The sequence below is a fragment of the Neofelis nebulosa genome, chromosome 18 (assembly GCF_028018385.1).
Source record: "Neofelis nebulosa isolate mNeoNeb1 chromosome 18, mNeoNeb1.pri, whole genome shotgun sequence".
NCBI classification, from domain to species: domain Eukaryota; kingdom Metazoa; phylum Chordata; class Mammalia; order Carnivora; family Felidae; genus Neofelis; species Neofelis nebulosa.
In genome coordinates, this window is record NC_080799.1 from 2,047,036 (window position 1) to 2,062,364 (window position 15,329).

The 15,329-nt window shown below is 59.3% G+C and overlaps 1 protein-coding gene across 9 annotated transcripts in view; it reads left to right on the top strand.

The window, feature by feature from the left end:
* BRAT1 (BRCA1 associated ATM activator 1) overlaps positions 1–10,221 on the top strand; it is a 17,722-nt gene extending 7,501 nt beyond the window's left edge. For 8 of the 9 annotated variants that reach the window (XM_058711904.1, XM_058711897.1, XM_058711900.1 and 5 more), the window contains exons 3-14: positions 1,400–1,554; positions 3,866–4,013; positions 4,493–4,865; positions 5,129–5,248; positions 6,306–6,397; positions 7,080–7,198; positions 7,272–7,458; positions 7,666–7,739; positions 8,371–8,473; positions 8,558–8,656; positions 8,843–9,018; positions 9,304–10,221. In XM_058711904.1, coding sequence (XP_058567887.1) covers positions 1,516–1,554; positions 3,866–4,013; positions 4,493–4,865; positions 5,129–5,248; positions 6,306–6,397; positions 7,080–7,198; positions 7,272–7,458; positions 7,666–7,739; positions 8,371–8,473; positions 8,558–8,656; positions 8,843–9,018; positions 9,304–10,002 — 2,229 coding nt within the window. In that variant the 5' untranslated portion in view covers positions 1,400–1,515 and the 3' untranslated portion in view covers positions 10,003–10,221. The remainder of the gene's footprint in view (positions 1–1,399; positions 1,555–3,865; positions 4,014–4,492; positions 4,866–5,128; positions 5,249–6,305; positions 6,398–7,079; positions 7,199–7,271; positions 7,459–7,665; positions 7,740–8,370; positions 8,474–8,557; positions 8,657–8,842; positions 9,019–9,303) is intronic. The other variant, XM_058711902.1, reaches the window with a different exon arrangement.
* The last annotated feature ends 5,108 nt before the right edge of the window (positions 10,222–15,329 follow it).

Here is a 15,329-nt window from a genome sequence, read left to right on the forward strand (position 1 = left end):
TGGGGCTTTGTTTGTACCTCTTTTTCTAGCTCTTTTATATGTAAGGTCATGTTGTGTCTTTGAGACCTTTCTTCCTTCTTTAGGAAGGCCTGGATTGCTATATACTACCCTCTCATGACCGCGTTTGCCGCATCCCATAGGTTTTGGGCTGTCGTGTTTTCATTTTCTTTGGCTTCCATGTAATTTTTAATTTCCTCTTTAATTTCTTGTTTAACCCATTCATTCATTAGTAGGATGTTCGTTAGTCTCCAAGTATTCATGGTCTTTCCGAATTTTTTCTTGTGGTTGATTTCGAGTTTCATAGCGCTGTGGTCTGAAAATAGGCAAGGTATGATCTCGATCTTTTTTTACTTAAGGGCTGATTTGTGTCCCAGTATGTGATCTATTCTGGGGAATGTTCCATGTGCACTGGAGAAGAATGTATATTCTGCTGCTTTAGGATGAAATGTTCTGAATATATCTGTTAAGTCCATCTGGTCCAGTATGTCATTCAAAGCCATTGTTCCCTTGTTGATTTTCTGTTTAGATGATCTGTCCTTTGCTGGAAGTGGGGTGTTGAAGTCCCCTACTGTTATGGTACTATTATCAACAAGTTTCTTTATGTTTGCGATTAATTGATTTACATATTTGGGTGCTTCATGTTGTAAATATTCACAGTTGTTAGGTCTTCTTGGTGGATAGACTCCTTCATTACAATATGATGCCCTTCATTTTTTGTTGCGTGTTTATTGTGAAATCTTGCTTGTGTGATAGGAGTATGGCTACTCCAGCTTTCTTTTGACCATTAGCACGATAGATGGTTCTCCATCCCCTTTAAATCGGCGCTTTTTAGATTTGCCCACGTGTTTACTGGTTTCTTTGATTCGTGCTTCTCTGATCTTCACGCTGTTCTCTTTCGTTCTTACTGAATCACATTCTCTGGTAGTTATTTCAGCCAGGGCCTCCCAACCGGAAACTGCCCGCCTTTGCCCCACAGTTCCCTTTCCCCGTCTCAGCGCTTCTGGACAGCAGCGTGGCCGAGTAGACGTCTCAGATGTCTTCGTTGTCCTTCCTCACATCGAGTGCTCTAGGTTTAAGAAAAAAGTATCCATTCGAGAGGTAGAGACGGTCTCCTGCTTTAACTTGCATTCCTTTTTGTAATCAGCAAGATAGATCGCCTTCGGGTTTGCCGGTCCTCGCCCCTCCCCTGTGTCGGAGGTGACGGCCGTCTGGTCTGTGCCCTCTCGCCGCGTTGAAGCGCCGACTCCTTTTTTGCGGTCATTGCGAATACTTTCGCCCAGTGCGATTATTCACTCCGGCCGCGGGAGAGGAGGTCTGGGGGTCGCCCGAAGAACCGGCCTCCAGGGAGAGTTGATCACTGGGCCTCAGTGACACTCTGCCCGGCCGGGCCCGCCCGCAGGGTCCAGCCTGCTGTTGTTACAGGAGAACCCCTGCCTGCTGGGGCTCCTCTGCCACGTGCTGAAGCCCCAGGACCTGAGCCCCAGAGTCCTCGCCTTCTCGCTCCGCCTCGCGGGCATGCTTGCAGCCCAGGAAGATTGCTTCCAGTACCTTCAGGTGAGCCTGGGCCCTCCCACCGAGAGGCCCGCCGGGAGGTGCACGGCTTTCTTCTGCAGGCGCACAGAGCAGCGGCGGCTGTCGTGACCCTTGGGTCTCTGAGACGTGGCCTGCCCCGTGTTTTGACGTGCACCACGGGATTTTTTTCCTGAGTGTAATCCTTCTTTGAAAAACTGACCGGGAATGACGGGGTGAAGGGGTAGAGTTTTTGAAGTAACACGGAGCTGCGGTGACTCAGCTCTGACACCTGCCCTCCGAGCCTCAGTGTCTTCCTGTGACGGAAGGAGAGCTGTGCGTGTCACGTAGACCGTCACGAGGCTTAACCGAGAGCATCTGTCCAGCACTTAGTCCTGTGGGACGGATGAATGAGGGCCTAGTGAGGATTTCTACTGAGTAATAAGGCAGGGGGCTTGGAGAGCCGCCCCCCCCCCCCACCCCGCCCCAGCTGTGCGTCCAACAGCTCTTCACAGTCCCGGGTGGGCACAGTGGGGTTTGTGAGGCGATGCCTGCCATGCGCCTGTCTGGCCCTGTGACGGCACCCCTGGCTCCTCGGAGCCTCACGGCTCACCTGAAGGCTCACCAGCTTCCTGTGGCGCAGTGTGTGAAGGGCCCCGGGGAGGCCATGCCGGGATGGAGTCGCTCGAAGAGGGGACAGTAGCCGGGAGGGATGTGTCCTCTCAGTAACTCTGGGTGCCGTTCTCGGACGCTGCTCACTTGGGCGATGCGGTCTCCCGAGAGGCACAGCCCGGCACCGACCGGCCCGCCGTGGGACCCACCACAGTGTTCCGGGGCGCGCCTCTGCTGTTTTCGTGGGATCGTACGGTAACCCTCACGTGCCCGCAGAGCTTGAAGCTTAGACAGCTCTTCAGGGTTTGCGAGGTCACTTTTCATTTCATCCGAGGAGCCCTGGCCAGTCAGCAGATCAGCACCCTTTATCTCTATTTCCTAGACAAGGGAATGCCGGGGGGCTTAGTGCGAGAACCCCACAGAAGGGGCAGAACTCACACTAGACCCTAGAGAGTCTGCTGCTGGCTGTAAGCAGGGACGAGGGGCCCAGGCCGGGTGCGGGCTCTCAGTCGGCAGCGAAAGGCTGCCCTCCTGTCTGCTGGGCCCGCAGCACTGGGCTGGCCTCCTGTCCCTTTGTCAGCTGCCCCTTCACAGCCCCACGGGCTCCTGGTCAGCCAGCTGCTCAGCGGGGGCCAGCGTCTAGGCGGGGAACCTACAGACCGACGATGCATGGAAGGGGGTGGCAGAGTCTTTGTGCCGCCCGTTGGCTACGATCTGCCCTGGGGAGGGGCTGTACCTGTAGGAGGGTCCCCCTTGGGTGACCGCAGATCCGCCGTCAGTGGCGCCCCTCTGGGGCCCGCGGCCATCATAGAATTAGACTCTTAGCCTTAGGGGATTGGAATCTGTCTCTGAGTCTTGTCCCTTATCCTGGAGTCTGAGGTGATTGGATGGTTCCTGTACCTTGAGGGTCGGCCATCATTGAGCAGGACGCCCTGTGGCCCAGGCAGGGCGCAGGCTTTGACCACATTTCTTCTGCGGGGGTAGGAGAGGCTCAGAGTGAATAACTGCTCCAGCGAGCAGCTCTGTTCGTAAGAGGCAGCATCAGGCTTCCGTCGTGTCGTGTGGAAACCCAGGAGTGAACGAGGATGTGATGCCCGTGGTAGGAAGTGTAGGACGGTGTGTGATTGTACCGTACGTGTCCCTAAGCCAGTGGAGCTTGAGTGGGGAGTTAGCCACTGCCGGCTTGCGGGGGTGGGTGTCAGCTTTGTGGGGGCAGTGGGCTCGCAGCTGGGTTGTAAAGGTTTGAACAGGTGCAGGGAGCGGGGCCTGACGCAGGTGTGCGGGGCATCGGGGTGGGGGGACACCTGGAGGAGGGTGGCCGCCTTGGTGGACCCACATGCCAAGCTCAGGAGTTCGGTGGTCTGTGGAGACCGTTGAGACTCCGTGAGCACAATGTCACGGTCACAGGTGGACGTTTGGAGATGGAGCTCACGGTTCTGTTTTCAGGGCGAGGATTTCTGAAGTAAACCGACAGGAGTGATGGACCTTTGTTTACAACCCCGTTCTGCCCCAAAAGCTGTGTCCTGCAAGGCAGACCTGGCATTGCTGGGGCTGGTGTGGCTGTGCCGGTGGCCACTGCCACTTCCTGGAGGCACGGCTGCCTGGGGGCTTTTCGTGTGGCAGTGATTGAGAGAGCTTCCCCAAGGAAGTGCCTCAACCAGCCCTGAATGGTAGAAAAGCCACCTCTGAAGTGCCCGTCTCCCGGGAACCCGCCCAGGTCACCGCTTCCTTCTCCGCTTCCCAGCAGGGGGAGTTGCTGCCCAGGCTCTTTGGGGAGGCAGGACCCCTCGGAGGCGCCGCCTGGACCGCCCCCAGCGTGCGCAGCGGCTGGATCCAGGGCCTGCGCTCCCTGGCGCGTCACCCCAGTGCCCTGTGCTTCCTGGCCGACTGCGGTGAGTGCCCTGCCTGGTCCGCTTCCTGCCTGTGGCCTGGCCGCACCTCTGCGGCCCCAGGGAGATCATTGCAACGTGCTGGGCCTCATCTCCTCTTCTGTGAAAGCGGCTGTGCTATCGCGGGGCTGTTGTGAGGAGCATGTGAGGTAGCCGGGTGGCGGGGGGGGGGGGGTGGGGTCAGAGAAGGGGCGGTTAGAGGCCCTTCGAGGTCGCTGCAGCGTGCTTCAGCTCGGAAGTCAGACCCAGCAGGTCGGGTGGTTTTGAGACTCATTAGAATCAAAAGCTTCCTTCCAAGGGTCTGGAAATCTCCATTCCTGTTCCTCTGCCTCTGAGCAGAGGGGAGGCGGGGCCCTCGCGGTGCCTCCTGGGGCTTGCGGCGTTCATGCTGTTTCCCTGAGGCTCTGAAGTTAAAGCTGCTTTGGATTCTGTTCCAGCTGAACCCCGTTTTCTTCTCTCCCTGCCCCTGTCCCCAACCCCAGGTGCCGTTGACACCATCTTCTCCCTGCAGGGAGATTCCAGCCTGTTTGTGGCCTCGGCAGCTGGGCAGCTCCTGGTGCACGTCCTGGGCTTGTCTCTGCAAGGTCCAGCTGAGGGACACCCTGGCCTGCAGACTGGTGATTGGCCAGTGTGTGCCCAGAAGATAGTGAGTCACATCGAGGAGTCCCTGCGCTCTGCAGCCACCCCGCAGATCACACAGGCTCTAAACGTGCTGACCACCACTTTCGGGCACTGCCACAACCCTTGGACGCAAGTCCTGTGGGTGCGGCTGAGTCCCCTTGTGGCCTCTCTGCTCGAGAAAGACCCCGTCCCCGCTGCACACTCGCTCGTGGATCTCCTCCTCAGCGTGGCCCGGTCAGTCCCCTGGGGTGCAGCTGGGAGTGGGCAGGAGTTGGGGGCGCTCGTTTCCCTTGGGAAGCCTTAGAGTGGCTGTTACACCTGGGGCCACCGCCGGCAGCAGAGGGAATGCCAGAGGGGGTCTGAAAGCCCGCACACCTAGAAAGGCTCCGTCTCAGCTGGGCGTGCATGGCCCCGGGGCTGTGGCAGTCCCACTGGACACTGCACGGGCTTTGGGGGACAGGACAGAGAAGTAACTTCCTTTCTGGGGTTCTCTGCAGTTCTCCGGTGCTGAGTTCGTCCAGCTGTGGCCTGTGGGAGACTTTAGCACAGACTCTGAGCCATCTGAGCCCCACCCAAGCAGGGCCGTTGGCTTTGGGGATCCTGAAACTGCAGGAGTGGTAAGGATTGGGGTTTATTTTGCGCAAGGACCGGCAGAGAGAGGTCTCAGCCCCTGCCTGGGGGCTGGGGGGCTTTCAGGGAGCTTCTGAAACTAGAGAAGAGTCAGAGGTGGCCGTCAGCAGTGTGGCCTAGTGGGATTTCAGTTACTACAGAGGCATTGCCGTATGCTGTGGCTTCCTGCACGCTGTAGCGACAGAATAACTACTTCAGACACGAGCTTTAGAGGCTCCCCGGAGATAGAGCAGAGTCTCTGAGCTGCTCTGCTCAGAGCAGGGATAGGTTCGTACCCAGGGTCCGCTCTCTCCGCCGCCCCTGCTTCCCTCCCCTCCCCAGCGGCCTTAGCTTGTAGATCCTGGGCCGCCATGGTGTGCATGTTGCTGGGGCCCTGGGACAGTAGGGGGGACCCAGTAGGCAGGAGCGGCTGGCCAGCTTCCTGCAGGTAAGGGAAGGATGCCTGGGTCCAGAGACGGGAAGAACGAGGAGGTCATTGCAGGGTTGTGGGCAGATGAGAGGTGGTCGTGTTGGCCCAGGTTGGGGGTGAAAGTCACCACAGGACCCACTCGCCAGAGGGGCTGTGTGTCTGACATGGGCCTGGCTCTGAACTCCAGGCTCTCCGGGTGTTCATGAGGAGGTAGTGGCTGAAAGGGGAGGACCGGGCAGCCCCCGGGGCAGAGTTGTGTGCTGGCTGAGTCCCCCACCCCACCCTGAGCCCGAGGATTTGGGAGACAGAGCAGCAGGGACTCTCCCGGGAGGTGGGGCCTCCTGTCCCTTGGTCCTGAGCGGGCACTGTCCCCTGGAGCACATGTGATGAGGCCTTCCTTCCTAGGGCTGTTCCTGGGGCCTGGGGAGGTGCTCCTGTGGGGTCCCACGTTGGTGGCCTGCATACCGGTGGCCTGAGTGCCGGTCACAGTGCTTGAAAAGAAGCTGTTTCTCAAGGGAGCGTCCAGAGTCCCGGCACTGGCGTCTTTGCCCCAGACTTGCTGGGGATGTTAGAGGGGTAGTAGCCACCTCACCCCAGCGTCGGGAAGCGGCACTCACCGTGTCCTCTGTGCTCAGTCCACAGGCGTTGAGGGCCCAGGCCTTTGCTGTCCTCCTCCAGCCCCTGACCTGTGTCCTTGAAGCCACCGCTCAGGCCCCCGGACTCCTAGGTATGCTGCTTCCTGAGGGCGGGCGGGTGCAGGAGGGCAGCCCCCGAGGGTCCTGGGCACGTCCTTGGTGTGGGGGCAGGCGGCTCGCTGCCCCCACTGACTGTGCAAGTGGTGGAGGGGAGCCTGTTGTCACACGCGTGGCTGCTGCTCCTCTCGTGTCCCTACCCTGGAATTAGCGGGGCAGCCTCGCCCCCCGCGGGCGTCATCTCACGTGGCCCCAGAACAGCTGGGTGGTTACGCGGGCCTGCACCACATGCTGGTTCCCGACCCAGGACAGGCACACGCTGGCATCTAGACTGGGTGCATCTAGACTCTGTGACCGGGGCAGGGCAACCGCCCCTGCTGTACTTGTCTTGCTTCAGCCACACAGTGTGTTGAGGACTAGCGAAGGGGACCCAGGGGTGCCTGGTGGCCCCGTGCCGAGTGCAGAGACGAATGTCCTGAGCAGCGGGATCGGCCCAAGAACGGGCTGTGGGCAGAGCTGGGCTCTACGGCTCAGGCGCCCGGCAGACAGGCTCAGAGCCCAGGTCTGGCCAGCCCGTGTCACCCTGGGCACGTCACCCGCCTGGAAGCTGTGGTCCTGGTCTTCAGCGTGGGGTGACGGCCACAGGGCCCGTGGCCGGCAGCCAGGCCTGCAGTGGAGGCGCCGCTGATGGAGAGCCGCTTCTGGCTTGGCTTCCAGACTCGTTGGACGGTACCGGGGGCGCTTCGGTGACGGTGGACACGCTCCTCCCCTCCAAGGCGGCCTGTGTGGGTCTCCTGTGCCGGACGCTGGCCCACCTGGAGCTGCTGCAGCCACTGGTAAGTGTGGCCCCGGCCTGCGTCCGCGGCAGCAGCAGGACCCGGGCCTGCACTGACCTTCCCTCTCTCCCAGCCCCAGCGCCCCTCACCCTGGCCTCAGGCGCCCCTGCTTGGCGCCACGGTGACGATACTGCGGCTCTGCAGTGGTTCGGCGACCCCCACCTCTGACGCGGGGGGCCACCTCTGTGCGTTCCTGGTGGGCTGTGTGCGGGTCCAGCGAGCGGCCCTCGATTTCCTGGGGACGCTGTCTCAGGGGACAGGTGAGCAAGAGTGTCCCCCCCCGCCCCCCACCGGGCCCCGCTTGCCTGCCGCTAGCTGCACCTGGGGCTGCCGTCCTCTGTGTCTTCTCTAGGGCACAGCGGGTTCAGCTGGCCGGTGGGTTCTTTCCCCTGCTCTCCTTGGGTTGACACACTCTGCTGGGGAGGCCCCTGGAAGGGAAGGTCGGGTGCTTCATCTGTCTGTCTCAGGTCCCCGAGAGCTGGTGACACAGGTGTTCGCTGTCCTTCTGGAATATCTCACAAGCCCAGACTCCAGCCCCACGGTACAGGCACAGGGTGTGGCGGGGAGGGCTGGGAGGGGGAGGAGCGTGGGGAGGAAGGGAAAGCGCGTGGGGAGAACCTCTGCAGGCCGCTCAGGACAGGGCCTTCTTTGGGGCCAGAGTCGCTCCTTAAAGTGAGTTTGGAGGGGCGGGCAGCGGCACGGGGACTGTCCGGGGCTGGTGAGGACCATGGGCCATGGAAAGCAGAGAATTCTCTGTGACGGAAGGACTCTAGAGCCGGGCAGCCCTGCACTTGGGATCTAAACTCCATCAGTTAGAGACTGGGCCAGTTAGAGACTGGGACAAGGGGCCCGGTGGGTTCCTGGGGCTATGAGGACAGGGGGCCTTGGAGAGTTTCTGGGTCTTGGTGCGGAAACCCTGTCTCCCCGGTAGTGGGGCATCCTGCTGAGAGCTGCCACGTCCTGTCTCGTGACCCAGGATGCCCATTCAGCCGCTGCCCGGTGCTTCTGCCTTGGAAAAATGAAATGTAGTGCTTCCTTCTTCCTGAGCCTGGGGTCCCTCCTTGTACCCCTGAGCAGGGGAAGGAGCACAGCGGGGGCAGATGGGGGCAGGCAGGCAGGCCAGCTCGCCCCTCACCGGTCCTGGCCCTGCAGCCCTGCTTTCCCTGCTCCAGGTTCTGAAGAAGGCCTTCCAGGCCACGTTCCGGTGGCTCCAGAGTTCACCTGAGACCCCTGGCTGCAGTGATTTGGATCCCCACGCCCAGCTGTTCCTAAGAGGTAGCCTGGCCGTCGTGGGTGTGGGGCAGCCCGGGGCAAGGCGGGTCTGGCCTGGGCCGCCCTGAGCTGCCCCTCCCGCTGCAGAACTTCTCCCCGTGCTGCCTAAGCGCCTGTGCAGCCCCTGCTGGGAGGTGAGGGACTCTGGCCTCGAGTTCCTGACCCAGATGATCGGACGCTGGGGAGGTGAGTGCAGGGCGCTCAGGGGTGGCTGCGGGAGGGCGGGCTCGGCCTGAGCACACTGGTTGTTTCCTGTTGGCTTTGGGAACCCAACCGCCTAAGCTGCCCTTGGGGAAGGAAGGAAGGAAGGAGGGAAGGAGGGAAGGAGTTCAGCCCTTGGTCACAGCTGGTCGTGGTCGCTTGGACCCCTAGGGCAGGCTGGCTTCAGACGTGCACTCCTCGCTTCCGAGGTGCCCGAGCTCACCGAGCAGCTCCTGCGAGACCCTGAGAGTTACGTCCGTGCGAGTGCAGTGGCCGCCATGGGACAGCTCTCCAGCCAGGGGCTGCGCGTCACCCCCGCCAGCCCCGAACACCCAGGGGGCCAGCAGGTAGGAGGTGGCGGGTCCCGAGGCTGGGCAGTTCACGTCCGGCCGTTGTGTTCACCCCCAGGGTCCAGTGGGCCGCCACCCAGTCACGGGCGGTCTGGGGCCAGGGGCCAGTCGGCCGCATCGCCTGAATCTCACTCGGGCGTGGTCACCTCCCTCTTCAGTACGTGAGCGAGTGGAGGGCCGCGGGGAAAAGCAGCACGAGCCCCCAGACCCGCCGGAGGTGCCCGTCAGCAGGAGCTCTGGCTTCTGCGCTCCCCTCCCACCGTCTCTCGCTCTGTCCTTCAGAAGAGCCTGCTCGCGGAGCTCCTACACATCCTGTCCACGGACTCGGAGGGATTCCCCCGGAGGGCTGTCATGCACGTCTTCACCCGGTGGCTGAGGGACGGGCACGCCGACGTGGCGGGGGACACGGAACGGTTTGTGGCCAGGGTGCTCCAGGTGGCGAGCCAGGATCTGGACTGGGAGGTCCGGGCTCAGGGCCTTGAGCTGGCACTGGTGTTCCTGGAGCAGACGCTGGGCCGACCCAGCTCCCACTGTCCCTATGCTGTGACCCCGCCCGTGGCGGCCCCGCCGAGCCCGCTGGCCCAGGCCCTGCGGCCACTCTGCCGAGTGCAGCTCTTCGAGTTTGCCTTTCGTGCCTTGTTTGACTGTGACCGACCCGTGGCTCAGAAGTCCTGTGACCTTCTCCTCTTCCTGAGGGCCCAGACTGCTTCCTACAGCGGCCCGCAGGGGTCCGGGAGTGTCCCTGAGGTGGCCTCTGTGGAGGCCGCCCTGCAGAGGTGGCAGGCAGGTGATCAGGGCCAGCCACTGGGGTACCTGGAGCCCGAGGTCGTGGTGGCTGTGCTGAGGTCTATGGACCTGGAGGGCCTTCGGGGCGCACTGGCCGAGAGCAGCGACCGCGTAGAAAAGAGCCCTCAGTCGCTCCTGCAGGACATGCTGGCCACGGTGGGCGCTCTGGGGGAGGACGAGGCGGACTGCTACTGAGGCAGCCCAGCAGCAGCCTCCCCGGGCCTCCCCTTACGGCCCTTCTTCGCGACCCTGTCACCCAGAGAGCTCTAGCCTGGCCTGGCTGCACGAGGGACCTCTTGGGGAGGCCAGGACCAGGTGAGACCAGCAAGGCTGAAGAGTCCCTTTTGATGTACTATGAAAGAAGAGGCTTTTTTTTTTTTACTCAAAATAAACGGCGTTTGGTCCCGCCGCTGAGCCGGCCTGTGTTTGGAGGCTGCCCCGGGGTAGGTGCGAGTGCCAGACCCAGGGGGCTTTGGAGAAGCGACTGAGGAGGGATTTCTTGGCCGGACAGGCGTGTGCTTCATGGGAGTACGTGTTGGGGGTCTCCACTTGGACCCCACTGTGCCCCAGGGGTGCCCAGGCGTCAGAGAGACAATGGCTTGGGCAGGAGAGCATTCAGCCCTGGGTTCCGGCCCCTCGTGATAGTGACCCCGGGTCGGATCGAGGCCAGGTTCCCAGCCTCTGAACCCCCAGGATCACTGTCAGGTGGTAGTGATTCAGAGTCTGCTGTCTCTACTGAGCAGGCAGGGAGAGCTGCTGGTGGCGACACCGGGCCAGTACCCAGGGGGCCACACGGCTGCACCAGTCCTAGCTCTGCCGTCTCTGGGCTGGGTGACCCTGGGCTCGTCACTTCCTCTTAGAACCTGTTTTGTCATCTGTAAGATAGAGATGCTCCCGTTGGCCTCCCGGTGGTAAGTGTCCTGGTGTTCTAAAGCAGCCGGCGTGGTCAAAGAAGACATTGCAGGTGGAATTTAGAAATATTTCCGACGAAATAAAAGTGAAAATACAGCTTATCAAGGTTTGTGGGATGAAGCAGTGCTCAGCCCTCTGAGTTTACAGCATCGAATGCAGAGATTAGGAAAGAGGGAACATCTAAAATCAAGAGGTTTCTACTTAGGTGATTAGAAGAAGAAGATCCAATTAAGTCTAAAGCAGGAAAATGAAAATTAGAACCAAAATCAGTTAAAATTGAGAATGAAGTCAAAAGAAAAAATCATCCAAACCAAAAACTGATTATTTGAAGAGATCAATAAAATTGATAAGCCTCCAGCCAGTCTGACTTAAAGAGAGGGGATACAAATCACTAATAGCAGCAATGAAAAGGCCCCTCACTGCAGGTCCCATGGAAATTGAAAAAATAAAGGAATAGTGAAGGAATATTGTGAACAGCTTTGGGCCCACAGGTTGGGTGACCTAGATGAGACCAATTCCTTGAAAGAAACAAGTTGCCAAAAGTCACACAAGAAGAAATAAATAAGCCTTTAGTTAAGGAAATGAAGTCAGTAATTCGTCGCTTTCCCAGACAGCACCAGGCCCAGATGCGTGCGCAGACCCTCGAAGAAGTCCTTCCCTGCCATCTCTTCCAGAGGGCGGAGCAGAGGGAACGCTTCCTGCTAGTTCTACGAGGCCAGCGTCACCCTGACACCCGAACCAGACGTATTCGAACAAAACGCGAGAGACCGATGTCTCATGAACATAGATGGTAGGCGGCGTCAAAATGTGAGCAAATCGAACCCAACAACGTAGAAGACGAGTTGTGCGCCACAAGCAGTGGGATTCGTCCCAGGCGCGCAAGGCCGGCTCAGCATTTGGACGTCCGTTCGCGCAAGCCGTCGCACCCACAGGCTAATGGAGAAAAATCTCATGCTCGTGTCGACAGGTGCAGGAAAAGCATTTGGTAAAACTTGTCACACCCAGTGTTCACCCCAGAGGTGAAGGCCTCACGGCCTCTGGAAAGCCTGTGCCCTTCAGAGACCCTGGTGGAGGGAGAGAAACGTGTGTGGACGGCAGGGCGACCTGTTCTGGGCAGTTCCGCGGAGAGCAGCCGGTGCTGTCTCGGGCAGACTTTACATTCATGGTTCAGCCCTGATGCGTTCCACCTTTCCCCTCCTTCACCGAGGGGCGCTGGCCAGGTCCTGGCCCCACCACTACAGGCCGCTGCACCCCGGGTGGGTCCTGGGACCCCACTGGGTTATAGATGGGCTCCACCAGGCTGTTGAGAGCTGACAGAGACATGGTGTGTTGTTCACCAAGAAGGTGGTTGACGTGTCAGCTTCTTGCTTTACTCCACGTTCTTGACCTGCTGTGTCCCCGCGGGTCTGTGGATTGGCCTGCTCTCCCCCTGCTCTGCCCACGTCCTTCCCCTGGCTTCACACAGCACTCTCCCGCTGACAAGCTCAGGACTTCTGCCCAGACTTCTCTCTGAGTCCTGAACCTGCACGTCCACTGCCAGCGGGTCGGCTGTGTCGTGATGGGGCAAGGACACTGCACTTGTGATATCATGACGCTTCGTTGCGTCCACTGCCTGTCTTGTGGGCTCCTGCAGCCAGTTTTTAATGGGTTTCCTTCCACCCACCTTCCCTGCCTCCAGTCTGTTCTCTTTGCCTGCCAGAGTGATCTGTCTAAACCTGGTCATTGTCCCTTCCCTGCCTAGAAGCTGCCGTGGCTCCCCATTGCCAGCAGGCTGCACCCCAGAGCCTTTGGCGCCCATCAGCCTGTCCAGCGCAATGGCTTGCAAAGCCCTACCTTATTCCACACCCTCTAACGTCACCAACAGGAGGCTCTAAGGTCTCAGGGCCCTCCGTCCGTTTCCGCTTCGGCAGGCGGTCTGCAGCAGGGCCCACGAGCCTGCATCTTGACACCGCAGGAGAGTCTGGTGATACGAATAGCAGTTTTGGTTAGTCTTTTTGTTTGTTTTTAATGTTTATTTCTGAAAGAGAGAGAACATGAGCGGGGGAGGGTCAGAGGGAGAAAGGGAGACACAGAATCCGAAGCAGGCCCCGGGCTCTGAGCTGTCGGCACAGAGCCCGACAGGGGGCTCGAACTCACGAGGTGTGAGATCATGACCTGAGCCGAAGTCTGACGCTCAACCGACTGAGCCCCCCAGGCGCCCCAGTTTTGGTTAGTCTTAAGATGCCCTATCTCGGAATACACGGATGCCAAGCGTAGACTCTGATCTGGCAGTTACTTTCTGGCAGCTGTTGTCCACGGAGCACGTCCCACTGTTCCCTGCCTTCCGTGGCCAAGCGGTCACTGTCCGCCTCGTTGCTGTTGCTGGAGGTAACCCATCTTTCCTCTCTGGCTGCTCTTAAAATTTCTCTCCTCCAGTTTTCTGCAATTTTACTATCGTGCGTAGGTGAGGGTTTTTTGTTTTTTTTTTCTTGGGACTCACTGGGATTGTTGAATCTGATTTTTTTTCCCATCAGTTCTGGCAGGTTCTCAGTCCCTGTCCTTCCAGACTTTCAGATACGGTCCTTGATCTTGACTCCATCTCACTCTGTCACTTACCCTAGAGCTCCAGCAAATACCAGATCTCACGGTTTCCTTCACATATCCTGTGTTGCATTGGTTTCTCTATGTTCCATTCTGTCTGCTTTTTGAAAATTCGTCATCGTTTTATATAGCTTCCTGCTGTGTGCTGATATTTTCAAGCTTTTGCTTCTTCAAACACAGCAAGCTTAGTTGTTTTATAGTCTGTGTCTGCGGTAACACTAGCCACTGATCACGCACCTCCAGACGTCCTGGCCGAAACTCCTGCAAGCTCGTTCGTTGCCCACAGAGTGGTGCCCTGCACGCATTTCTCTCCTGGCAGCTCCCTCCAAGAGGTGAAATGGGACCTGGGCCCCTTGTTCTGGTGCCTTCTGCCCATCAGCCCATGGCTCCTAAGGCTCCTGTGGCTTTGGGTCCATGCCAGGCATGCACATGAGAGCATGAAGGGTCAAACAGGAGGATTGTACAGGTGGGGCCCGGAAGGTACATGTTATTATGCATGTTCCGTGGTCCGGGCTTCAGTCATCTGGAGTCATGTGGCCGAGCCCAACAGTGCGGGACTTGGGATTGTAGGAAGGCTGAGGGTGAAGGGACCAGCCAGCCGCCATCTTCCACGATGTTAACAGTTCCGGCACCCAAGCCTGTCCGCGTGCCTGTGGCATATCGCTTCTGCCTGTTCTTGGTCATTCACTGTGCTGACCACTGGCTCTTGAACACTTGTATGTGGGGTTCTTGGAGGCCGAGGATGAAAGGGAGCTCTCCTAGGGAGGAGTTCGGTGGGGACCCCCCTCAACCCAAGTTCCCTGGTTGAACCAGGGAGCCTCACCCAGGTGATGCGTCCCTGGCCTTGAATCGGTGCTCTGACTTCTCAGGAAATTTCTCGTTTTGAGACTGCGTCGCTTAGCACCAGGCCACTCTTGTCTCTGCTTCCCTGGGGTTTGCAGCAGGATAGAGGGGCCGGCCTAGTTCAGATTCATTCCTAAGGAGTGCAGCTCTTCAGATTTTCAGCTGAAGATGAGGTGGGTCCTCTGTGATACACCCGACTGTGGTCAGAACTGGCCCTGACTCCTGCCCTCTGATCCCCATGCGGCCACCCAACAGGTATTGGCGGGTATTGACAGGTGCCGGCTGAACAAAAGGATGCCAGCCGATCAGAATGGACATTGGCTGGTACGTCCAATCAAAGTGCAACAGCTGACCGTCAGCACTGTTGCTGGGCAGATTTCTCTTCCCAGTGGGAGCAGGCTGGCTTATCTGGGCCGCCCATCTCACTTCAGACAAGGAGAGGTGCGGGACAGTGTACTTATCACTCTCTGTAGGAGCACGGAAGTGCTGACCAGCCATCCCAGAGGGGCCTTGCTCAGGGAGGGAGGGCAGATACCCCACAGGGCAGGAGCTCTGAACCACAGTCCTCAGTGGACAGAGATTGAGATCTCTCACCAAGTGTGACCCACTAACATGCACTTACCCAGGAAGTGAAACGTCTCCAAACAGGGGTCCACGGGGAGAAAAGCAGAGCGTGGAAGCTCTGATCCGGCCAGGTTCTGTGGCCATGTCCCCTGCTGCCGCAGCCACGGGTCACCCACCCTCTGGCCTGTAAGCTGGGACCGATAACGCTGCCCTCTGTGTGCTGTGGGCTCCTGGAACAGAGATGGGCCCCATACTGTGTCTCCATCCCTAGGTTCCAGTGGGGTGCTGGCACACAGTAGGTCTGTGTGGAGCCTGCACACCCCGGGTGAGCTTCTGGGCGCTCAGCACCTGCTGACCGCGTGAGATTGGATGACTGTTGGCCAGGGCCCTGGGAAGAGGGCGTATCAGCTTCTGCTCTGTAACAAATCGTCTCAGGCCAGTGACTTCACACAACAGCGTTTCACAGCGTCTGAAGTCTGGGGGTGCCGGCAGCCAGGCAGTGCTGCTTCTCTGGGCTTGCTGTCCTGCATCTGGGGTCAGCAAGTGAGTTGGCTGGGGGCTTGCTGTTCTAGGGTGGTCTCCACTGGGATGGCACAGGCCCCCTTTGTTCTCTCACCTTCCAG